Here is a 26,501-nt window from a genome sequence, read left to right as displayed (position 1 = left end):
GCTTGCTGTACCGCAACAACCTCTGTCCATTAACCCCCTACTTGCAGATTTCTGATTCTAGTAGGCATTCAGGTGTTGGTTGCACATCTGCACTGAAACTTTTTCATCAAACAGCTGTTGCACCCATTCAAATATACATATGGGTGGTGTGACTGACACAACAGACACCACTCTTATCTGTACAGCTAGGTGTAGCATTTTGTAGGGATATTAAATAGGAAGAACACACAGGCTCAGACATAGGTAAGGCAGATGATAGAGTTTTGTTTACTGATAGAACACCAGGGAAGTGCAATCTGTCTACAAAGGACATTGCTTACAAACCACCCATGCAACCCATCTGATAATACTGTACAAGTCTATGGGAGCTGTACCGAGTAGGACTAACAGCGAATACTTAACATATAACGAGAGGGGTGGCACAGATGTTCACAGGTTTGTTTAATATGTGGGAGAGTGTCACAGAGATTCCAAAGAAACAGAACTGGCAGAATATTGGAGACAAATATAAACTATCCTGAAACATCTACTTACAAAGTTTCAAGAACTTGCTTTAAATGATGACTTTAGAAATGTAATACAACCCCTTACACACCTCTCCTACAGGGATCATGAGGACACAATTAGATTGACTACAGCACACAGGGAGGCATTTAAGCAATCATTTTTCCCACACTTCATATGTGAATGGAATGGTTAAGGAATGGAATGGAAAAGATCCTAATAACTGGTACAATAAGATATACCCACTGCCATGAACTTCACAATGATTTGCAGACTAGAGATGTAGATGTCCAATCATACAGCACAGAAGCTGCAACATGGATCATTATGTATTTAGGATTACCAATATGAAATTCTCATCATCCTATGTCCACCCCTGGTAGCTGAGTGGTCAGCGCGACAGACTGTCAATCCTAAGGGCTCGGGTTCGATTCCCGGCTGGGTCGGAGAATTTTCTCTGCTCAGGGACTCGGTGTTGTGTTGTCCTAATCATCATCATTTCATTCCCATTGGTGTGCAAGTCGCCGAAGTGGTGTCAAATGGAAAGACTTGCTCCAGGCGAGCGGTCTACTCGACGGGGCACACTCGTCACACGCCATTATATTATTATCACTCTGTGGCACAATATGCACATGTAGGCAAACTATCTTGTTTACCTATGGCCTGATCCAGATTTTTATGCATCAGAAGCTTCTTGTTTTCAAATTAATCAATCTGATTCATAAGCACTGCAAGCTTTCTTATTGATTGTTAGATTGCACAAGCTACTGAACAGGAACACTCACTCACTACAATTGTTGAGAAACTAAATTTGGATGGTTCAACCTTGGAGTCCGAAATCTATTTCAGATGCAGTAGTAATGAAGTACTATGCTCTTTGCAGCAGCCTTTCTCTTCAGAATAGTGTAATTTTATTGCATACTCTTACTGTACAAACACGATTCCTAATTCCCTCATCAGTGCAGCAAAATGTTTTTAAACTCTCTTGGCGAATTATTAACATTACACAGCTGGCACACCAGCATTATATGAGGCCTGATCTTGACCAAGTAGACTCAACAGATGACTGTCCCCTGCCACAAATATACGAACAGCCATGCAGTGCTGTAACAAGGATTTTTTTACTGGCCTCGACCTGAAGGTCCTTGGAGACACATAGGTATTGATTTTGCTGGTCCTTTCTGGAACACATGGTGGATAATTACCCTGGAAGCACACAGCAGACATCTAGTTGCCATGTGCATGAAATCAGTAATGGTGTTGGCGCTATAAAAGCATTCACTTCTGAAATTCGTTTATAAAGGTTTCCACAAACTATCGGTTTGGACAATGGTTCACAATTATGCTTGCTGCAATTTCAACAATTTGCCCAACAAATTGGGATTCAAGATGTCCAAATGGCTCTGTTCTCTCTGCAATTGGATGATGAACTCAAAAACTTGGTTTGCACTTTCCCAGCTCAAGTATGAGAACTTTGTGCTTCACACTCGAAAGAAAATGCTTTGTTATTGTCCAACACCTATTGCATTCTGCTTCTTTATGGCACTTCAGCGACCGCACTATGATATGGTTGCTGTCACTATACTTTGCTGCCTCTATTGCAGCTTTCATGCTCCATTGCAGATGCTAGTTTCAAAATGAAGCTCTACACAATGGACAAAGTTTTATATCATGTCTATAACAAACCTTAAAACTGCAAAACTGGCACTGTTAGTCACACAACTGGCTAAGTTCATTAAACACTATCATTTGCAGCAAAGCAGTCACCCATCAATGGCCCCAAAACCAACTTCGTTTTCATGATTATTGTTATCCAGCTGTAGATTTTCATTTTTCATAAAACACTGCTTGCAACCCCATCTGCTTCCCCTGAGCAGCCTTCGCCAGTCTGCCACTGAGGTCAACACTTGCCTGCCTATGCAACCACTGCCACAGTGACCATATCCATCATTTTCCACAGTGAAGTTAGTCACAGACATCGATCCAGCATCAGCCTCACAGTTTCCAGTGTCCTCAGCAGCATCACTGCTGCACCCATTTGTGTCATTGGATGGATATCCACCCCCAGCTTTGTGGCAGATGTTGCTGTTGGCTTGCAAGATGAATCTTGGGATGTAGGTTGGTTGGTACCATCTGCCATCATGCCACACCGAAGTCCATTAGCTGCTCAATAGCACAACCCTCCCTCGCCCTCATCGTTCATCCACATACTGTGCGATGACGATGCAAAATTTGTGGGTAGAGGGGAAGTACTATTGACAGTGTATTTGTCAACTGTGCATAGCACACCACATGCTCTCATGTCTCTTTGGAAGAAGATATATTTAAACAGGCTGCTAGAATGCCATCATGAGCCATGCTCCCTCTAGAGCTCACTGTCTTGCTATAGGTGGTGCTGCAGATACCCCTAGAGGATGACATCTTCACTTCTACCCACTGCACACCAATGTATCCCTCTGCATATCATTGTAAGATACTGCACACCAAACTCTGCACAGATCTACAAATATGTAGTAGTATGATGCTGTTGATATTTAATGACAAACTGTTTGCCAGCGATCAACATTAGTGTACAAGAGACACTGAGGAACAAATACAACAAGGGATACTAAAATTGTGTGTATTGGCAATTACCTCTGTACATAGTGCACATAAAAACACTCCTGTTCTAACAGTAGTCTCCTAATGACCGATGCCAAATCCAAAAAGCTACATGACTCAAAATTTCAGCTAAACTTGCATCAGCTTGTTGATTTGCCCAGTTACAGACAGGCACATGGAACAATGCTGCCAAAAAATGCTACAACAGCCTGAAAAATTGGTAGTAGCCAAACACTGTTTAAATAAGGTACACAGGATGACATTTGATGAGACCATAATAGTTTTAGAATGTCCAATTTTTGGACCGTTGTTTGGATGAAGGCAACTGAAATTAAGTTGGCAAACAATCTGATAGACAGAGACAAGGGTTTTTCTCTTAGCAGTATGTGAAACTATGTAATGCCTCACATAAAACTTCTTTTTTATGAGTGCCCATCCCTAGTGTTTGAGGACAGTCTTTGAGTGCAATATATGTTGTTAATAGTGGTGGTCTACTACAGACAGCGCCATAAGCACAGTCTTGGAGCAGCAACTGTGGTGGACTGTGCATGCACCATGTACATTATGGAGTCCTATACAGAACACTGATTTCCAAACCATAGCATAGATTTCCAGTGGGATTCAGAAGCAATAACATCTCTCTTAGCAACGGTGGGCATACGTATGGCTGAAATACTGAGTAATGCAGATTTCAGAATCCAGCAGCTAACCCAAGGAGAAACCCAAAGCTATTACATCAAGAAAGCCTACACAGGCACAATTGTTAACTTGTCTACAGGCACACATCTCCAGTCCAGTACACATTAAAATCCCCAGGCACAGTATCATAACATGCCATTTGCGGAGCTGATCGGGGCAGCTAAGGATGTTGTCTCAATCAGCCAGATACAGCTCTGACATTTCTGCTGCTCCTGAAAACAAATTACTCCACAAAAAATCTTCTCCATCTTTTTGGCCCATATAGTGGCTACTTTTCCAGCTCAATATTATGTGAAAATCAAAACCTATTTCTATCAGGCACTGTTTGTTGATATAAGGTGATACAGCACACTTTCTAAACTAATTAGAAGTATTTTGAATATTTTTCAACCTGCTTAGGGTTATTAAAAAATTACAAAGAAATTGATGCACTTTCCAAAATGCTTCCTCAAATTGAGGTACCATTTCATCCAATGTTATACATTTGAAGGGGACCAAATTTTTACCAGATGTGCATGACATGAAGGCTGAGGTATTAGACCTATTTAATTCCACCTATTAGGTATATTACAAGGATAAAAAATATCACATCTTACATTTTAATTTTTATAATTTTTTCCTCATAAAAATGTTATTTTTTCTACAATTTAGTTGATTATGCAATAAAGCTTAGGTCTACTACATAAATATGGGCTATTGCAAGTTACATGAAATTAGAGCAATGCTTTATGAACTTTAGGAAATATTTGTACTTTAAATTGCTTACCCGATAGGCTCGGGCAGTTTATATATGCAGAACAGAATACTTTTTAGATGGGTGGTGGTGGCTCTTCGCGTGCAGGTGCCGATTAGCGTGTGTTGGTTTCTGGTACACTTTGTGTCCCAGTTTACCTTCAGCAGATCTGTATACTTCCACATCCAAAAATGGCAAGGTACCATTGATTTCAGTCTCATGTGTGAACTTCCTACAGCACTTAAATAGCCGGCACAAAAATATAAAGTTCACACATGAGACTGAAAACAATGGTACCTTGCCATTTCTGGATGTGGAAGTATACAGATCTGCTGAAGGTAAACTGGGACACAAAGTGTACCAGAAACCAACACACGCTAATCGGTACCTGCACGCGGAGAGCCACCACCACCCAGCTCAAAAGTATTCTGTTCTGCACATGTTAACTGCCCGAGCCTACTGGGAAAGCGATGAAAATAATATCAAAGAAGAATTAAAGGAGCTACAACACACATCTTCTTCCTATCTAGCCACCATATAACCACAGGGTTAGATAAGTTGCGTGTATGAGATTACACTCTAGTAGCTTACTCATGTAGAACTAATACGGGAAAAGGAGCAGTTCTTACATACACTATATGATCAAAAGTATCCAGACACCTGGCTGAAAATGACTTACAAGTTTGTGGTGCCCTCTATCAGGAATGCTGGAATTCAATATGGTGTTGACCCACCCTTAGCCTTGATGACAGCTTCCACTCTCGCAGTCATACATTCAATCAGGTGCTTGAAGGTTTCTTGGTGAATGGCAGCCCATTCTTCATGGAGTGTTGCACTGAGGAGAAGTATCAATGTCAGTTGGTGAGGCCTGGCATGAAGTCAGCATTTCAGAACATTTCAAAAGTGTTCTATAGGATTCAGGTCAGGACTCTGTGCAGACCAGTCCATTACAGGGATGTTATTGTTGTGTAACCACTCCGCCACAGGCCGTGCATTAGGAACAGGTTGAAAGACCCAATTGCGATCCCCGAATTGCTCTTCAACAATGGGGAGCAACAAGGCACTTAAAACATCAATGTAGGTCTGTGCTGTGATAGTTCCATGCAAAACAACAAGAGTGCAAGCCCCCTCCATGAAAAACATGACTACACCATAAAACCACCACCTCCGAATTTTAATGCTGGCACTACATATGCTGGCACATGATGTTCACCAGGCATTCGCCATACCCACACCCTGCAATCAGATCGCCACATTGTGTACCGTGATTCTTCACTACACACTACATTTTTCCATTGTTCAATTGTCCAATGTTTACACTCCTTACACCAAGCAAGGCGTCGTTCAGCATTTACTGGAAATGTTTGTGGCTTATGAGCAGCTGCTCAACTGAGAAATCCAAGTTTTCTCACCTCCCACCTAAGTGTCATAGTATTTGCAGTGGATCCTGATGCAATTTATAATTTCTGTGTAATGGTCTAGACAAATATCTGCCTATTACACATTACGACATTCTTCAACTGCCGGGGAGTCTCTGTCAGTCAACAGATGAGGTCAGCCCATACACTTCTGTGTTGTACATGTCACTTCATGTTTCCACTTCACTATCACATTGGAAACAGTGGACCTAGGGATGTTTAGGAGTGTGGAAATCTCACGTACAAACATATGACACAAGTGACATCCAATCACCTGACCACATTTGAAGTCCGTGGTTTCTGCAGAGTGCCCCATTCTGCTCTTTTACGATGTTCAATGACTACTGAGGTCACTGATATGGAGTACCTGGCAGTAGGTGGCAGTACAATGCAGCTGATATGAAAAACGTACGTTTTTGGGGATGTCCAGATACTTTTGATCACATAGCGTATATTAAGACAGAACAAAAGTTCAAAATCATTGACATTAGTTTATTTTGTAGTGCTCAGCACAGACGTGTGTGCTTGTGAATTACTACTGAGAAATAGTTCAGTTTTAATTCTAACTGTGTACAGATCAATACTGGGAAATTTTGAGCTTTTTATAAGGCTATATTCTATATTATGCTATCTATCAGACAACAGCAAGCAGTTAATAGTCTGTAGTGAATTCAGTGAAGGTTTTCTAAGGGATTTTAAAGGAAAAATGATCTGGTAACTGTACTTGGATCCTACAATTTGCTCTCAGTAATTAACTTTACAACACAAGTGGATAAAAACAGTAGGAAACTAACTGATGTTTTCATTCGTAAAGCTCAAAGCAAGAAAGTAACTATTTGCATAGTAACAAATGCTGTCCTTAATCACGATGCATAGTATGGATACCTGGCAGTGGAAATCAGACTAATTAATGTCTTCATGACAAATATTTTTAGGAACAGTTCACAAGAGATGATCTGAGGTGTAATTTCCAATGAACCCAATGGTAACATAAAATTTAATCTATTCCACATTAAATTTGCATCATAATTTGAAAATAGTTCTCCACAAAATCTAATCAGAAAGGACATTAAAAAACCATGGTTCATTACCAGGATTCAAGCACCTTGTGAAACAATAAGGTAATCTCTCAGTTGGGAAGAAGAGGTAGACATCATGCAGTAGTTGCACACTTCAAAAACTAGTCAAAATTGTTAAGAAAAATTATTAACAAAGTCAAGGAACATGTTTATTATTCCAGGAATAATTTTCATCATCACTGATATGCAAGTCGCCTGAGTGGCATCAAGTAAAAAGACTTGCAATATGGCAGTTGAACCCCAAAAGTGGATATCCTGGCCAATAAATGCCATATGATCATTTTATTTCTTTTTCATGTCAGGAATCAGAATTCCAAAAAGAAGAATTAAGGCTATATTGAACATAGTGAAACAAGAGACAGGACAACCAGCCACAGAACAGGATAAAATCACTTTTGAACTGCAAGGAAGGGCTATAAATAATGATTTATCATTAGCAAACATATTTAATAATCATTCCTTGCCGTGCGTGGTAGCCGTGCAGCCTAAGGCACCTCATCACAGTTTGCGCAGCTACCCCTGTTGGAGATTCAAGTCTTCCCTCGGGCGTGTGTGAGGATAATCTTAGCAGTTTCGTCCCATAGGACCTTACCACAAATTAACTAATTCCTTAAATATAGTAGAAAGTAGAGGGACAACCAGTACAGAAGAATAAGCAACTCTCATAGAGTTCAGTCAAATGGATTTATCACCAACTTCTCCTTCTGAAATTAAGAAATATATATTCTATCAAAAATAATAGCTCACCTGGTTTTGATGGTGTTTCCAATAGAGTACTAAGGATTTGTTTCCATACACTAAGCCTTGTCTTAACTGAAATATGTAACACATGACTAATGCAAGGTAGTTTTCCAGAGACTGAAATATGCCATTAGCAAAGCCCTTAAAAGAAAGATGAAAGGAGAGATGTCAATAACTGCTGTCCCGTTTCACTGCTGACATTTTTGAAAATATGATGTATTTTAGAATATTATCTCATCTGAGCAACAATAATATTCTCATCAAATCACAGTTTGTGTTTCAGAAGAATTATCCTACTCACAATGCCATTTACATGTTCACTCGTCAAATTTTACAAGCATTAAACCATGACATGGTGGCAACTGGTATTTCATGCAACATATCTAAGGCATTTGACTCTATGAATCATAATTTCTCCAGGATAAACTGAAGTTTAATGGGATTGATGGTATAGCTAACCAGTGTTTAATGCCATATCTGACCAAAGGAATACAGAAAGTTGTACTTAGTAATTCAACCAATGTAGTCCAGAGCCATTATTCCGACTGTAGAGCAATCATGTATGAGGTTTCCAAAAGCCCTATTGCTCCTCATACATGTATATGATCTTCTGTCTAATAAACAACCAGAATTAGTTCTTTATGCGGATGACACTATCACAGTACTCAGTTCAAGCATACATACAGAAACAGAAGAAATAGTAAACAATGTTCTCAAAACTATCATTGACTGGTATTCTGCAAATGGTGTCACCATCAACTTTAAAAAACACAACATGTTCTGTTTTGCACATCTAGTAGTACAACGCCAATGATAAGTGTAACACAAGGTAAGCAAATAATAAATAGGGTGGAAATTTCCAAATTTATTGTTTGCATTGATGAGAACCTAAACCAGTAAGCTCACATATTCTAAATACTGTCATTCTATAATGTTGTATGAAATAACGTTCTAGAGTAACTCATCTTTTATTAAAGACATTCATTTCTCAAAAATGTGCTGCAAGAGTAATATGTAGAGCACACCCATCATCATCTAGCAGACATCTGTTTAAAGAGTTGGGCTTCTGGCTACTGCTTCACAGTATATTTATTCCAACCTGAGATTTGTTGTAAATAATCCACCGCAGTTCAAAAGGAACAATTATGCAGATAATTACAATACTGGAAGGAAAAATGACATTCAATACTCCACATTAATGTCGAGTTAGTACAAAAAGTGATGCGCAATGCTGAAACAAAAAATTTTGATAACTTACCCAGGGATGTAAAACACCCAATAGATAGCAAAGATCAGAAAACCAACTAAAAAGCATTCTCATTGACAGTGTGTAAAAGGTGGTGAATAGGAATTACTAGCTTGAATCTGTATACCAAAAACAAAATAAATAAATACAAACTTACAAATATTCATCATGTAGCCATATTCATATTCAAAAATTAAGTTGCACTGTGCATGTAAAAAGACTTGTTCCACATCATTACCATTTACCACGGAAATGATCTGTGGAATAAGAAGCTAACTACTGACTGCACGTTGTAGCACCTGTGGCGAAGCAAGCTGGGATAGTTTTACTTCCCCTCTTGTTTTGCCATCTGCCTCCTTAAAATTCACTTTTTCATTTCTAACTAATTACCATTATCATAAGTGAATACAATCTGCATTTTCATAAAAGAAAAAGATAGGACCTTAAAGGATATAGCACCAGATCTAATTTTGCGCTTAGTTTCATGTATGAAATTGATTTTCTAATTTATTTTGACTATTCCTTGTTAGTGTCTTTTATTATAGGATGAAATCAGTAACTGTCTCATAACTTAAATTCTATTGTTGACGTATAAACAAATATAAATTCTGTACTAATTATAAACACTTGGAAGATGAAATACTAGTAATCTTAAAGGATCTATTTGAAAACATGTTAGCAAATTCAGCCCTTTATTCGAAAGTATTATCCAGTTTCGTCAAATGTATTGTTTGTGTAACTATATATGTTAATTTTATCATTTAAACAAATAATTCAGCTTAAACCTTGTAGTAGAAAGAAACTGTTAAAAAGAATGAATTTTTCAAGGTATACAGTTAATTTAATGAGTTAAGTTTTAATTGTAATTTCTGTAAATTAAACTTTGAACAATGTGTAGTTTCAGCACCTATTATTGTGATGATTTTTGGTCACAAGAGAGTCGGCCCATGATCAAGTTTCAGATGAGAAACCTGTGCTGGTTAGAACAACAACAATGCTTCAACTTAACTATGAAATAAGTGTTACATAATTAGGCTTTGTGTTGAAACAATGACAATGTCTGCTCCATACGTTCCTTTCTGTTCTTCAAGAACTGTGAATTTCAGGTTAGGTTTTTTCTGCTCTTAGATATTCAATAGTAAATTATGGTAGTGGTATGTGGAGGTTTGCCTGAAAACTATTAATGAGGCTTATCAAAAGTTAAACAATAGTGCACTGGTCATATAACTGTGTATTATTGCGGGGTTGTTAACAGTGAAATTAAAGTACTGTCAAATGCAACTGTACACCTGTTGGCTACATTATTAACAATATTCAGTATTGGAATTACAAACCCCATTTTTCAGCCAGCATAGCGGTGCAGTACGTTGACACCAAGGACAATCAACGAAGAAATAAAGAAGGCATACCATAACGCTCTTGGTGTGAATGAGTTTATGATGTTTTAATGTTATTTGTAGTACCATTATCAGTATTATTTACAGTGTTACAAACATGTGATATTTATATTGCCATCTCTCATTGTCTCTTTTCCCAACTTTGATATGAAGATGATCTGCTACTCACAAGAAACTGCTATTATTATTTTTTAAATAGACATTGTTTTTCTCATCTGTTTAACCTTTGGTTGAGAACTGTATCCACATAACATTCTTCTCCCTCCCCCCCTCCCCAAATCCTCTGTTTTTTAATGAATAGTCTGTGTGTTAAAGGTTTACTATAAAATGACTGTGAAAAGAGCTATCATTCTTACTGCACATGAATCTCAATGGAACAGAACATGTTTATCCAGTGTCTCAATAGCTGAAGCATTGTTTTCTCCTCTGTAATTACTACTTCCAGAATAAAAGATCTTGATCATGATTTAACTGACTGCCTTTAAACATTAATGATGGGTATAAGTCTACAGACTATCTGTTCATGGTGTAATTTGCTGACTTTTCTCTTTTGCGGAGTGTGGTTCAGAACAGAAAAGCTGCACTTTCTTGCTGTAAGTATAATTTGACATTTTCTAACCTCTGATCAATTCACATCTGTTCCTCTGTTGTTTTCTCATGTTTGTATTATGCTGTGTTAAAGGAGGGGAAAAAATCGCCTGTACTAAATTTCTGTGGCAAAGTACATTTATTACATAAATAGTCAGCAATTTTGGCTTTGTATGTTGTTTGCAAGCTCATAGGATGCAGCTTATATTTTGCCAATATATACCTGAAAGATGCTACACAGTCACATCCCAAAAAGATTAGGAAGTGGCATCTTGTACAAATTAACAAAATTTAAAAACTGGAACTTCAAAATAAAAAAAAAAAAAAAAAAATAAAAATAAAAAAAAAAAAAAAGAGTACTGCAATAGCCTATGGCTATAATGTCCGTGAGTCACAGTCAGAATCAGTCAATTAATACAGATACCTGGATATAACAATCTGTAGGGATTTAAAATGTATCAGTCAAAAGGTAAAGTTGTAGGTAAAGCAGGAGGCAGACCTGTTCAGTGGTGGACTAATGACAAAATACAATCAGTCTGCAAAGGAGATTGCTTACACAACACTTTGCTATCCATCCTATAACACTGCTCAAGTGTGTTGCACCCGCAGCTAAAAAACTGTACATGCAGATGCTTTTAGGTAGAGTGTGAAAGCCTATCTATATATTTACAAGAAGTAGCCTTCTGTGGTAAATCAAGGAATATACTAACCCACTATGTGTCAATTCCATTGGGACGTTGAAGAGCAGACCAGACCTTATTTGCATACCCAGAGATATTTAAGCAGTCATTCTTCCTACACTACACATGTGAATGGAAAGGGAAGAAGCTCTGATAACTAGTTCAGTGACAGGCAACCTCTGCCATGCAGCTCATGCAGCTCACAGCAGTTTGCAGAGCATACATATGGATTTGAACCTAGATTTATATGGTCTTCATTCTTTTTTCATTTGTCAGTCAGTTGTCAAGCAGTAAACAATATAAATCACAGACTAGTTCTGTACCTTTAGTGCACCTGTGACTGTCGATGTGGGTGGCATTAAACAAGTGTAGCTCTTCTGAGGGATCATCCAGGCCCAACAATTAACAAGCACTTTACCAACAGTGGAGCAAGCAACTGGCTCAATTATTTCTACATTGAAACATACATCTGTATGATTTTACTGCAGTTCACACTTAAGCATTGCTTTCAAAATATTATTCTACTGTACCACTTTCAAATATTATGTGAGGAAAAATAAACACCTAAGTCTTTCTGTGCACTGCGTAAGCCCTGATTTCTCTTATTGTATCACAATGGTTAATTCTCGCTCTATAGTTGGGAGTCAAGAAAATAATTTAGCATTCAGAGGAGAAAGTTTCTGATTGAAGCTTGATGAAAAGATCTTACCACAAATAAAAATGCCTTTGTTTCAATGACTGCACCCACTGCTCATATATCATATCCATGACACTGTCTTCCCTATATTGCGAAAATAAATGATCTCCCCTTCTCTGAACTTGTTTCATGTTCTTGATCAATTCTGTTTGGTACAGATCCCATATGTCACAGCAGTTCTGAAGAGAATGGACAAGAGTAGAGCAGGATGTCTCTTTAGTAGATCTATTGCATTTTCTAATTTCTCTGCCAATAAAACAATCTGCTTCTCCTTCCACCAGAACATTTTCTGTGCAATGATTCTAATTTAAGTTGCTTGTAACTGAAATTTTTATTTGCATTAGGAACAACAGAGGGCCACAACACCTTAAAGATGACTTCCCGTTAATTTCAATGAACTGTGATCTTTCTGATATGAAATCATGAATCCTCTCACACAATTAAGAAAATTCTACAAAGGTATGCAATTTTATTGGAAGCAAGTTGTGAGGAACCGTGTGGAAAAACATAGGAATATGGAATCAACTTGAGATCCCATCATGATTGCACTCATTACTTCATGTGAATAAAGAACCATCTGTATTTCACGAGGAATAGATATTCTAAATTTGCACTGATTGTGTGTCAACAGACAGTTTTCGTCAAGGTATTTCATAATCTAGAACACAGTATCTGCTCCAGTAGCTGGGTCATATGTTACACGTATGGCAAGACTGCAAAACAGTTATGATTTCATGGTTGTGTGGACCTCCCTCAGGGGTGAAGAGAGCTTCTAGAGGTTGACTTGAGCTATACATCACAAAAACGAACTTAAAATATATGAGTGGTAGAGAAACATTTAATTTTCACCTCAAAAAATTAAGTTACCAAATCGTTTTTGTTTGTTTCTAGATATACATCTATAGTCTTGGTATACATTACATCCCCATGCCACAGTACCAAACTGGAGCCAATCCCAACAGTTAAGTACATCATCTGAATCAGACTGACACAGCTCCAACATTTCTGCTGCTACTGTACACAAGTTACTGTGTGAAACATCTGAGCTTTCATTTCCTTTTTTTTACAGCATTTTAATGTGGAACAGAGATTACAATGTGTACCAGTTCATAGCAAAACTGCAGACATGTACCTGGAAACAAACCAAAAATAAATTTTCAAGGTGAGTGTCAAAACTTTAAGACTGCCCCTCGTATGCAGCACAGGCTATAGATACAGATGTAAAGGTGAAATGATGGTTAATCACTCTATGTATATACACTGAATGTCTGTTACATAAAATACAACACTGGAAACTCAAATATTTTGCACTGAACACTTAGGGAGAAGGTGCACAAATAATGGTTATCAGGTTTCACTACTTTATAAAAATAATAACTTTTTAGTATAAATTTTAAAATTTTAAAAATGATTTTCTTTTTATACACTGAGTAATCCACAACTCATAAGTACACACAAGCTGTAATGTCAGTCACTGCATGCTGAATGCAATGCAGTGTATTTGACTTGGTACAGTCCTGACACCTCAGTTTAATATTGGCAAACGTGTGACCCAAAGTAGACATTTGCTTATCCTGTACAGCACTGAGGAGATAAGGTGGCATTTGTTCATGAAACACTTGGAATCCTCGTATATGGTGTTTTATGCCCATGATAACGAGTATCTGTCCTAATTCCAGTTAACTTTGGAAACCAGGATTCTTGTATAATCTCTGATATGCTACAGTCCCTACATCTTGCAAATACTGTCATCCTAAGTTCAGTGTTGGTCAACTAGCAAGTGCTGTCATATTCTGTACTCACTTGTCTGCGACAGATTGCTCAGGTATTGTGTCTACAGGACACTTGTGTTCTGTCAGGGGTTAGAGCAAAATATCCATGCAAATGATAGGATGGATTGATTTAGATGGAAAACGGGAAAGCCCAGCTAGTGCCAACCTGTTACGCAGCAAAGTGAACTGGTTACCTTTGAAGGGTATAAACACTGTCATGTTTATGGCTGAGAAACTGGAGAGCAGATGTAGCAGAAGTATACATTCCCATCCTCTCAAAAGTGGAGCACTGCCACATACTACACAAATCCACATCAATGTCCTACATAGTACAACAAAAACAGACAGATGTGCAATTTTTATTTTTTACAATATTCTTCATACGATATCACTTTGGAAGCATTTATTCACAGATAAATATGTATGATCCTATGATTTTTCTAAATCCACTTGACTCTAGTTCTTATGCCTCATATTTTTCATAAAAATCTAATGTGGTTTGTATATTTGGAAACCATCTTGTCTCATTTGTATATGACAATTTGTTGACTGAGTGAGGTGCACTTCAAAAACAAGTTTCAGATAGAGAACAACTTTTCTCACAAGTTCAGCATGTGGATCAGGAGTTTGGCTGGAGAAGAACGAATGGTAATGGCAAGTGAGTACTGTATCAAACTGAAGCTTCACAGATCAAGAGTTGAATGCTGTTTGTATACTACTTTTGTTATTTCTGTTGGTGACAAAGTGCAGTGATTTACATGACTGAAAATAATGGTAAAGACTGATATTTTAAATTAGATAATGGTTACAAAATTAGTAGATGAGAAACCAGTGATGCAGAATGATTATGACCTAAGTTTCCCCTTAAAGTTACTGAAAATTAAATGTCTCTGTGACGAGTTGAGCTTCATACAATATTCATGGTGCAAGAACAATTTACCTTACTGATAATTCTATCATGACTATCATTCTACAAACATAATAAATAAATGTGTTTTGCACCTTCTGTACACTGAATAGGAATTCAATTATTACCCAATTTTTTACCAATACATTGTAAACAGTTATCAGCAGTCATCAAAAATGAAAGTACAGAAAGTATGAAGAAAAAGAGACAAGAAGAAAAAATTCATTCTGTAGTAGGATCAAACTCATGAACCTCAGCACACTTATGTGTGACCATACAAACTGCACTGTAGTGTTATTTTGCAAGCTCTGATCACTTTAACAAATTTCATTCAGTTGACATGTGTTAACAAAAGACAGTGGGACAAATGGTTTTAGGGTGAAATAGCTGGTTCTTTCTTGTTGTAATTTGCACACAATAAATTTCCACAATAAACATTTGCTTTGCACATTGTTAACTTTTCTGTATGCACTGTCACTGCTTTCTCCTTTTCATCAAAAATAATTTAGGTTTCGTTAACAGCAAGTTTTACACTGTCTAGTGGCTATGCACATTACTTTATGAGGATTGTGGCCATGCCTAGTCATGTAACCAAGTCGATTCCCACTACTGTCATGTATATGGTTCACTTTTGCAAATAATGCTACGTTTTATCTTTTGAGGTAATAGTTGAAACTTCATGACTAGCCCTAGTAGTAAGTGCACTGGAATGTAACTCCACATGCAAGGCAACTACTGGGTGTATTGAGTAGCTCAGTAGTTCCCATTGTTGGTATCATGCACTGGTAACAGATGATTGCAAGTAGCTAAAGATGCTCCACAAGAATAGCTGGAAATGACCTTGAAGCAACCCCAAGATTTAATATCTTAGTTGTAACAATGAGATCAGTTAAGTTGGATCTCCCCATTATCTTCAGCTGGGAAAAAAAGTCTAAAGTCCAAGTACACTCTGCAGTTGGGCACAAAGAAAAATAAGCAAACAAACTGTGGAAAGTTGCAGAGAGCAACTGCATCACCATTTAACTCACCAGCTCCTTCTTGGGCACCAGTGTGTACAGTGGGAGTGGTTTGTAGCATTCTCTCTTGGCCTCCAGTATGGTGCTGAGATGCACATTCATAGAATTCTGACAACAGACATAAAATATTATGTTACTGGTACCTAGTTTGATCATGGCAAACAACAAAGGCAATATGTCTTGATGGCATTTGAACATTTTATACATAACATACAAAGGTCCCATGCAACTTAAAATTTGCACAGTGCGTCACTCAAATTTTGAAAAATATAAAGGGAAAAAAAAATCTATATTCATTCACAAGGTGTAGCTTTTATTGAAAAAAACAGTGTGTTCATAATCCTGCAGGCCCATCTTCAGATCCTTATCATCATTATTTTGTCTTTATAGGTACATGGCAGTTTTCACAGAGCCTATTACAGAAATACAATTTCATTTGATAATGGAATTATTGTGATTAACAAGAGGGCCCTGTGGAAAAGCTCCGTGTGATTTTCTTCATATTTAAAGGATTACAAAGTCAGTGCACAGTCATCAGTTTCATAAAGTAATGTGTTGAAATTTTGAAAGATACCTTGAAACAATAATCTTTGAAGATTAGAAAATATCTGAGGGTCATTAGATACCAAAAATTTGCAGCATTTATAAAAAGAAAAATCACTGGAAGTTGAATGCATAGAGAATGTATTCATTCAATTACTGGTTCACTTCTTGCTACCCTCATGCCACCCTCTTTGTCCATTTTGTCTACTTTGATTTGAAAGGCTGATACCATTCCTATACATGATGACCATCATGCACAACAGCCTAAACACCAGGGGGCTAAAAAAAAAACACCTTTGTGCCATTATCCCCAGTCCTACTGAAGCTTTATATAAACAGATAAATTTTAATGAAATTAACATTTCAGTTTTAATTACTGAGCATTTGAAAAAGTGAAAAATTAAACAAAAACTGAAGCAATTTTTATTTCTAAAGGTTCAACAATATCATTGATGTACACAATTTTTGCTTTTAACAGTCAGGCATTTTAAATGCCTGAACCAAATATCAATTTAATATCATATGATGAGAAATTTTAAATAAAGAATGCTACTTTTATTACAGTGTCATATCCATTAGATACGATGTGACATACTGACTTATATTTCACTTCTGCTAAAGGCTCTGCATTAAGGTCATAGTGTATGCCATTGGTTCCACTGTAAGAAACTACTCAAAGTCCATGCCATGTATCATACAAAGTCAAGAGATGGGGCAGGTAAGGATTTAGTTTCCGCTTGCGAAGCCTATACTTACTTCTTCAGCCTGAATCAAAACTGTGTGTACAATACAAACAACTGGAGCATCTACACAACCACTCACTCCAATTGGGTTGCACCAATACAGTGTAGGGATGTGCACAGTTGTTATCTCTGAGGACTTGCTAGATTTAGCAATGATTGGAAACGTGTTTGTGAGTGCTATGGACTATGTAATCAAGGTGTATATCGAAATAAGAGTATCAGAAAGTCTAGTAAATAGGGATGATGGTTTCAAATTAAATGAAGCTCGGGGTTTGACACTCAATTTGTTAATATACTGCCAGGCAACACATCCAATTGATATAAAAACTGGTGAAAGGACATGTATTTCAAGGAATGCCAGTGGGAGATTTGAAAAACAAAAGATCATCAAGAGAGTTGGGTGCACCTGAAATTGAATTCATAATCAGCTATAAATGTAAACTCATTTAAACTTTTATCATACATATTTAAATTTGGAAAATAGCTTAAATTTCCATGTTAATAATCGCATCCTTTCTATCAAAAACAAATTTAACGGCTTATTTTCTCCTTTCATTATGACCCCTTACATAACAGAAAACAGTACAAAGATGTGAAAATTTATAAAACTCAAGTGGAATTTTTTACACATTTGTCATGCATACTCATTTATTCAACTGTTAAATGTTACATCTACATTCAGTGTATGTAATTTTCATCTTATTCAATATTTAAATTCTATTTGGCATCCTTTATATTAGAACTGGGCAAATATATTCTGATACTGTAAATAATTTCTCCTCCTAATATTATCTTTATAAATGTTGGTGGTGTTTTGAAACAGTGTTAACGTGAACTTCACAAGAGTATAAATGTACTACGAGGCTATTACCAGTATGCCCAACTGTTTGAAGAGCTGTCTGTGAGAGGTTCTAGTTTAGATACCAAGCATTAGGTGCTTTTCAATAAAATTACATTTTCAAGAATTGGAGTTTGTCCATTAGACTTGATTATAACACTTGCATTGACAACAAAAAGAATTACAACTTCTTACTGGAGATATTGCTCTAAGCTGTGCCTTTTGGAGTAACGGGTATCATTGCTGACTGACATGCTGCAGGTTGTCAGTTCAAACCAGAACATCAGAAATTATTTGTGACTTTTCATCCTTTCCCAACAGATCTGTTGCAAATAAGCTTCTTGGGTTTGCCGCCGGATCGTATTGTGTAAATCTCTCAATATTTCTTCGATGCAACTGCTCGACATCATCAGGTGGTGGAAGCTGCTGCTGTCACTGATGATAATTGCACGGCGGTGTGAGAATTTATCATGATGGGAGCAGGCAATACGTGTGCGTGGGAAGACGCTCGTAGTTGGAGGAAAGTGGCGCTCCTGGTGCTCCCTGCTGGGAGCTACAGAAAGGCCATCCATGCGTGCGCTACGGGCAATGACAGTGCTGCCGGGCACTCCTGTGGTTAAGGTATGAACTAAATCTCAACTACGCATTGCATCACTTGAGGAAACAGAAGTTCTTGTTTTCCCTGTGTTTGATTTAATGGCAGCCAGTGCTGGATTCCAGGCAGTGCTCAGTTGAAAATCTGCATCCCTGTTGATAAGATTGTCCACTGTGCAGACATGTATAGCCTCCTTAATAACACAGTCCCAGAAAGATGACGCTGGGGATAAAATTTCTGTCTGTTCGTAAAGCATACGATGTCCCGTGTCCACGCAATGCTCCGCTACCGCTGATTTATCAGGTTGCCCCAGGCGTGTATGATGATGATGTTCGACGCAACGTTCTTGCACAGTTCGGCATGTCTGTCCAATATAAGATTTTCCACATTGGCATGGGATTTTATACGCACCATGTTTCCTGAGGCCAAGGTCGTCTTTGACCGAGAACAATAAATTCCTCAGTTTTACTGGTGGCCGAAAAACACACTTGACATCGTGCTTTCTGAGGATTCTTTCTATTCTCAAAGACATGCCACCAAAATAATGTTGCAGTGGGTGCCTCCGTTACTTCATTTACATCCCTGCTTTGAGTTTGCTTGGAATGGAATGCATGGCGTATCTGCCTATCGGAATAGCCATTCTGTTGGAATACTGTTCTCAGGTGTTTTAGCTCACCAGATAGACTGTCCACATCTGAGACTACATGTGCTCTATGCACCAAAGAGCATAGGACACTACCACATTGCGCAGGATCATGGCAACTTGTGGCCTGCAAATATAGCTTTGTACGAGTTGATTTGCGATAGACACTGTGTCCCAATGTACCATCAGCTGTTCTTCTGACTAAGACGTCCAGGAATGGTAAGATGCCATCCTTTTCCACTTCCATAGTGAACTGTATATTGAGATGGAGTGAGTTCAGATGTTGGAGAAACACAGGTAATGTCTCTACTCCATGGGGCCACACCACAAAGGTATTGTCTACATACCGCCAAAAGTATTTAGTATTTATTGTTTCTGGAAAGTCTTCAAAAATATTATGTTTGTAATGTTTGTGTATTCTAGAATATACAATATATGTACAAATAAAAGCACTCTCCACCCATATGAGTTCTGTTCCAGCTGTAGTTTGATTTTCATAATAAAAATGCTTTCTGTGCAAAGTGTTTTATTTTGTTAACAGCCTAGCATTTGGATTTGGATGTCAGTGTTCAGTAGAGATGGCAGGTACTTCAAAATATCTACATAACTGTGGCTCCAATTGGCCAATATAAAAGCTGTCACCTACATGAACCAGAATAGGAATACAAGTGGTACATTGCTTCCAGGGTCCATATATTCGAGATAGCAATGGATTCCAAAACAGTGATGAGTCAGTTGCACATCAGGCGTCCAACAGTGTTTTCCAAAAATGCTGGCCAGGATCCAACAAAACTTCTCAAATGATCTGTCAGGGTTTGCAAATACAATAGGCATGATGACAATGTTTTTGGTGAATGTGTACTTTCACATGCATAGCACAGCCCAGCAACAGTTCAAAAACAACAGAGAGAAACTCAGCATCTATCAGTAGGAATTCCACTTAATGAACAACAATTCAATAATAGTGCCCAATCTCATGTGAAAATGACATATTCCTTCATACAGAACATTTTCACCTTCTGCCACATTGTGAATTTGAATATACAGAGGTCAACAAAATCTCACACTTGATGCAGAAGACATGGACTGCTCTCTTCTCATAACGGTGTCACAACAACCAAGGAATTCTTTAAGTGGTGCCAAGCACATTGAGTAACTGGAACAGAAAATGAGTCACATGAGAAAAGTACAACTGATTCCCAAATTTGTTCTCTGTGACAGTTGTGAAAGACTTTGCCTCTCACATATGTCAGGTAGTGAGAGAAAACATACAGCATTTTATCACTACAAGAACTGTTGGATGAAGTAAGCAAGTTACAGGTGCCATGAATATTGAACCCATACATCAGGAAATAAGAGAGGATTCTGAAGAAGGGGTATGAATCTTTTAACATCTATCTCCATCATAATTTGAATGCACCAGGAAGAATGGACTTTGTCAACTCTGATTTATACTGCAGCCATCAAACAGCCACCCAGCATTCGACCAACACAGGTACAACCAACTCCTCTGCCAAGAATAATGTCCCTCAGAAGAACAGGCATAAGGAGGACAATGACATGCCAGTGTGTTTCCACTGTGGATGCCCTGAATACCTTGTACATTACTGCAGAGAAAGAAAGCAAGTTTTCAACAACTTATACACTGACAGACCCCAGTCATTACAGCAGTTCTATTCACACTAGTCAACAGCAGATGGCTGCCATGGATAAAAATCCTCCTCTCACTGACACCATCATCGGCAGTCAACTTGCCTGGGTACTCGTCAACTCAAGGGCTTCCTTTTCTGTTATGCCTAATATTTATCAGCTAAGAAAGACTACATTCTGTGATATGAAATTGATTGCTCTGAAAGTCTCAAAAGAGAAATACGTCCAGCAGACGGAACATGCTGCAAGAATAACTAACACTAGCAGACACAGTCCTTCAAATTTGTCATTTTAGCAGAATAAAGTCATAATGCTATTCTCAGATGGCATTTATTTGCAGGAATTAATAAACCATTGTAGACTATGGAAGATCAGAGTTCCAAATTAACAAAGCTGTTCCGACAAGTACATATAACAAAGACTGCTCTGGATAGTTGTTTGCTTTTGGAAACATTGTCATCCTGACGTCAGCTAAGTTAAGTTCCAGCTGTCAGTTGAGATACTCAGTTAAACTGTCAAGCTTTAGTCAACTGCAAAAAGCTACTTGGGCTCATAAAAGAACTCTGCATGGCAGTGATGATCATTGTAGGTGGTTATGGAAAACTTGGAATCCCTAACTGCATGAGTTGCCACTACTCATTGTTAAGTGTATATGCATAGGGCAGCTCAACCAGACCAGGAAGGGCAGCTTAGGGCCATCAGTGAAAATTATGCTGTCACCATTACAGTCAATTAAGGGGAGGAAACTACTACCAAACTGTCAATAGTATGTGGCTTGACCGAGAAACATCGGCAAGTCTGAGCTGTTCTGCACCAATTTGTTGAAGCTTTCAAACCCATAGCAGAGTCCAAGTGGCCCATGATAAAACACGTCAACACTGAAGATCATCTACCAATTAGCCAACATATAGGCTGAACAGTGGATAATGCAGGAGGAGAGGGCGGGGGGCAGAGAGGGGGGACGAGGGGGCAGAGAGTGGGGGCAGAGAGGGGGACGAGGGGGCAGAGAGTGGGGGCAGAGAGGGGGGACGAGGGGGCAGAGAGTGGGGCAGAGAGGGGGGACGAGGGGGCAGAGAGGGGGGACGAGGGGGCAGAGAGTGGGGGCAGAGAGGGGGGACGAGGGGGCACAGAGAGGGGGGCAGAGAGGGGGGACGAGGAGGCAGAGAGTGGGGGCAGAGAGGGGGGACGAGGGGGCAGAGAGTGGGGGCAGACAGGGGGGACGAGGGGGCAGAGAGTGGGGGCAGAGAGGGGGGACGAGGGGGCACAGAGAGGGGGGCAGAGAGGGGGGACGAGGAGGCAGAGAGTGGGGCAGAGAGGGGGGACGAGGGGGCAGAGAGTGGGGGCAGAGAGGGGGGACGAGGGGGGCAGAGAGTGGGGGCAGAGAGTGGGGACGAAGGGGGGCAGAGAGGGGGGCAGAGAGGGGGGACGAGGGGGGCAGAGAGGGGGGCAGAGAGGGAGGACGAGGGGGTGCAGAGAGGGGGGGCAGAGAGGAGGGGCAGAGAGTGGGGCAGAGAGGGGGGACGAGGGGGCGCAGAGAGGGGGGCGGAGAGGGGGGACGAGGGGGCACAGAGAGGGGGGCAGAGAGGGGGGACGAGGGGGCACAGAGAGGGGGGGCAGAGAGGGGGGACGAGGGGGCACAGAGGGGGGGCACAGAGGGGGGACGAGGGGGCACAGAGAGGGGGGCAGAGAGGGGGGACGAGGGGGCACAGAGAGTGGGGCAGAGAGGGGGGACGAGGGGGCACAGAGAGTGGGGCAGAGAGGGGGGACGAGGGGGCACAGAGAGGGGGGCAGAGAGGGGGACGAGGGGGCACAGAGAGGGGGCAGAGAGGGGGTGGCACGAGAGGGGGCACGGGAGGGGGCACGGGAGGGGGCACGGGAGGGGGCACGAGAGGGGGCACGAGAGGGGGCATGAGAGGGGGCACGAGAGGGGGCACGAGAGGGGGCACGAGAGGGGGCACGAGAGGGGGCACGAGAGGGGGCACGAGAGGGGGGACGAGAGGGGGGGACGAGAGGGGGACGAGGGGGTGGCAGAGAGGGGGACGAGGGGGTGGCAGAGGGGGACGAGGGGGTGGCAGAGAGGGGGACGAGGGGGTGGCAGAGGGGACGAGGGGGTGGCAGAGAGGGGGGACGAGGGTGTGGCAGAGAGGGGGGACGAGGGTGTGGCAGAGAGGGGGGACGAGGGTGTGGCAGAGAGGGGGGACGAGGGTGTGGCAGAGAGGGGGGACGAGGGTGTGGCAGAGAGGGGGGACGAGGGTGTGGCACAGAGGGGGGGACGAGGGTGTGGCAGAGAGGGGGGACGAGGGTGTGGCAGAGAGGGGGGACGAGGGTGTGGCAGAGAGGGGGGACGAGGGTGTGGCAGAGAGGGGGGACGAGGGTGTGGCAGAGAGGGGGGACGAGGGTGTGGCAGAGAGGGGGAGCGAGGGTGTGGCAGAGAGGGGGGACGAGGGTGTGGCAGAGAGGGGGGACGAGGGTGTGGCAGAGAGGGGGGACGAGGGTGTGGCAGAGAGGGGGGACGAGGGTGTGGCAGAGAGGGGGGACGATGGTGTGGCAGGGGGGATGAGGGGGTGGCAGAGGGGGACGAGGGGGGTGGCAGAGGGGGACGAGGGGGTGGCAGAGGGGGTGGCTGATGGGGGGCGGAGGGCGTGGCTGAGGGGGGGCGGAGGGGGTGGCTGAGAGGGGGCGGAGGGGGTGGCTGAGAGGGGGCGGAGGGGGTGGCTGAGAGGGGATGGAGGGGGTGGCTGATAGGGGGCGGAGGGGGTGGCTGAGAGGGGGTGGAGGGGTGGCTGAGAGGGGGCGGAGGGGTGGCTGAGAGGGGCGGAGGGTGTGGCTGAGAGGGGGCGGAGGGGGTGGCTGAGAGGGGGTGGAGGGGGTGGCTGAGAGGGGGTGGCTGAGAGGGGGCGGAGGGGGTGGCAGAGAGGGGGCGGAGGGGGTAGCAGAGAGGGGCGGAGGGGTGGCAGAGAGAGGGCGGAGGGGGTGGCAGAGGGGAGCGGAGGGGGTGGCAGAGAGGGGGCGGAGGGGGTGGCAGAGAGGGGGCGGAGGGGGTGGCAGAGAGGGGGCGGCGGGGGTGGCAGAGAGGGGGCGGAGGGGGTGGCAGAGAGGGGGCGGCGGGGGTGGCAGTGAGGGGGTGGCGGGCGTGGCAGAGAGGGGGCGGCGGGCGTGGCAGAGAGGGGGCGGAGGGGGTGGCAGAGAGGGGGCAGAGGGGGTGGCAGAGAGGGGGCGGAGTGGATGGCAGAGAGGGGGGCAGAGGGGTTTTTTGGAAGCCAGTTTGGCATAACAGTGCACCTGTGACACGTATACAACAGTTCTATATTTGAAAGAATGCTAGGATGCTGTTATATGAAATAGGAGATTATGTGATGTTATGACAAACTGCTGTGAAACTGTGAAGAACTACTACAAAATTTACATGCTGGTGGGATAGACCATTTCAGATACTGAGTTTCACATTGTTAATTGATGCTCCATCCCTCAGCATCATTTATGGTTTAGGGACTAAAAGCAAATGTTATTATAAGCCTTAGGTGGGAAATATTGTAAGTATTTCCTAAGTCAACCAATTATTTAGCCACACATTTATGATTATCCTTATCAAGCTCCTGATTAGCTAGAATATTTTGCTTAAGTCTTGCATGTGTGTCTTCAGTGTAATGTTTGCTCTGTGCCATCAAGGGTTTCAAGAACATTGGTTTGATATTACCAAAGCATGGGAAGAACTACTCCCCTACAGGACTGCTTGCTATGGACAATAGCCTGACTGATGTGGATATCTGGCCTTCATCAAACAATGTTAGCCACAAAGCGGACACATTTTCTCCACTGTGCAAATCTGCGTTCTAACTTGGTTCTCTGTGGTTGTAACTTGGTTCCATGTGATTAACAGTCACCTGTATTACTAATGAATCACTACTTTTACATATCTATATTACCTTATACCCATCATCCCAAAATTAACTGGTATGCCCTTTTCACCCTCATTTTCCTGTCTCTCTTATTCCTCTATATTTTATGATCTACTACTACTGAATGGCTTTGTCATAAGTTTGTATTACTTTGTTATGTTGAGAAGTTGTTGCTACATATCTTTCCTCTTTGTCTGGTATTGCAAAGTTGAGTTCAAAGTTTATGAAATTTCAAAACTTTCATTACAAAAGTGAAAATCACATGCTAGTTTTGAGGGAATCTGGAGAAATAAGATAGCAGTCTCTGGCAAAGCAAACAACTTATTGTTCAGTCAATGCTCACAAGTGCAACCCATACCAACCCACACAACTCATATTGAAGTAAGACATTGCTGATGCAATTTAGCATCTTTACTTAGGCTGGAATTACACTATCAAATTTCTTTTTCAAAGATGTGATCAAAGATGTGATCAAATATTCCGTCAAATATATTTGAGAAAGATCTTTGACATAGCACTAGAAGGGGTATTACACTGTCATCATATATTTCGTCAAAGTTCAAGATGGCTGACAACAACAACAACTTGTTATTAACTGCAGCAGTTGCATGTACCACATACCACAACTGCACTGTGTGCATGTGCGGAAAAGAAGCGGGGCGGAGGGGGGGGGGGGGGGGGAAGGGAACATACCTGGGTGAAGCCATGGGTTTAACGACAACACGATAAAAGCATTCAACAAAATTTGTTATGTGAGCTTATAGTAAAGGACGTCAAGTAATACATCAATTACTTAAGAATGGATGAGCATACATTTCTGTATGTGCTCAATGAAGTGTATCCTCATATCACAAAGTTCAATATTCACTAAAGAACTGCTACATCTGTAGAAGACAGGCTCACTGTAACACTGATTCCTTGCTACAGGAGAGGGTTAGGTTAGGTTATGTCAGGTCTCCAATCTTCGTAATTTATTTTTGTATTCAGCATGCCTCACGTTGTAAAGCATCTCATCAGCTTCATACATCTCTATTAATTTTGTAGTTGTCGGCACACACCAACTGTATTTACCTGCAATGTTTATAAAAACACTACAGACGACAGAATGCAGCGATGCTAGCGCTCCATGTGGTAACATGTCTCATTGCAGTGAACAGAAGAGAAGTGACTTCTTTGATAAAATCTACAGCGAGGCCCTAGATTTGATCAAATATTTGACATTTGACAAAGTTCCCTATTACACCATCAAATATCTTTGACAAAGATATTGGACAAAGATATTTGAGAAAGAAATTTGAGGGTGTAATACCGGCCTTACTCATGAGTGGCACAATTCAGTGTCTTTCGTAGACCGTGTTTCTCCTTGGAACATACTTAAGAATGTTCACTGCCTCACTTACACCAAATTCTGTACCAAAGCCTCACTTACACCAAATTCTGTAGGTCCCCAATTTATAGCTGAATGAATGGAACATTTGTTCCACCACATAAGAATCAGCTACTTATATGCCA

General features: G+C 41.1%; 1 protein-coding gene across 1 annotated transcript in view; it reads right to left on the bottom strand.

Moving 5' to 3' along the window:
- Positions 1-26,501, bottom strand: part of LOC126108570 (uncharacterized) — a 195,973-nt gene that overhangs the window by 88,532 nt on the left and 80,940 nt on the right. The window contains exon 5 of the mRNA XM_049913861.1: positions 16,091-16,186. Coding sequence (XP_049769818.1) covers positions 16,091-16,186 — 96 coding nt within the window. The remainder of the gene's footprint in view (positions 1-16,090; positions 16,187-26,501) is intronic.

Source organism: Schistocerca cancellata, chromosome 11 (assembly GCF_023864275.1).
Source record: "Schistocerca cancellata isolate TAMUIC-IGC-003103 chromosome 11, iqSchCanc2.1, whole genome shotgun sequence".
NCBI classification, from domain to species: Eukaryota; Metazoa; Arthropoda; class Insecta; order Orthoptera; family Acrididae; genus Schistocerca; species Schistocerca cancellata.
This window is presented reverse-complemented; position numbering and strand designations above follow the sequence as displayed.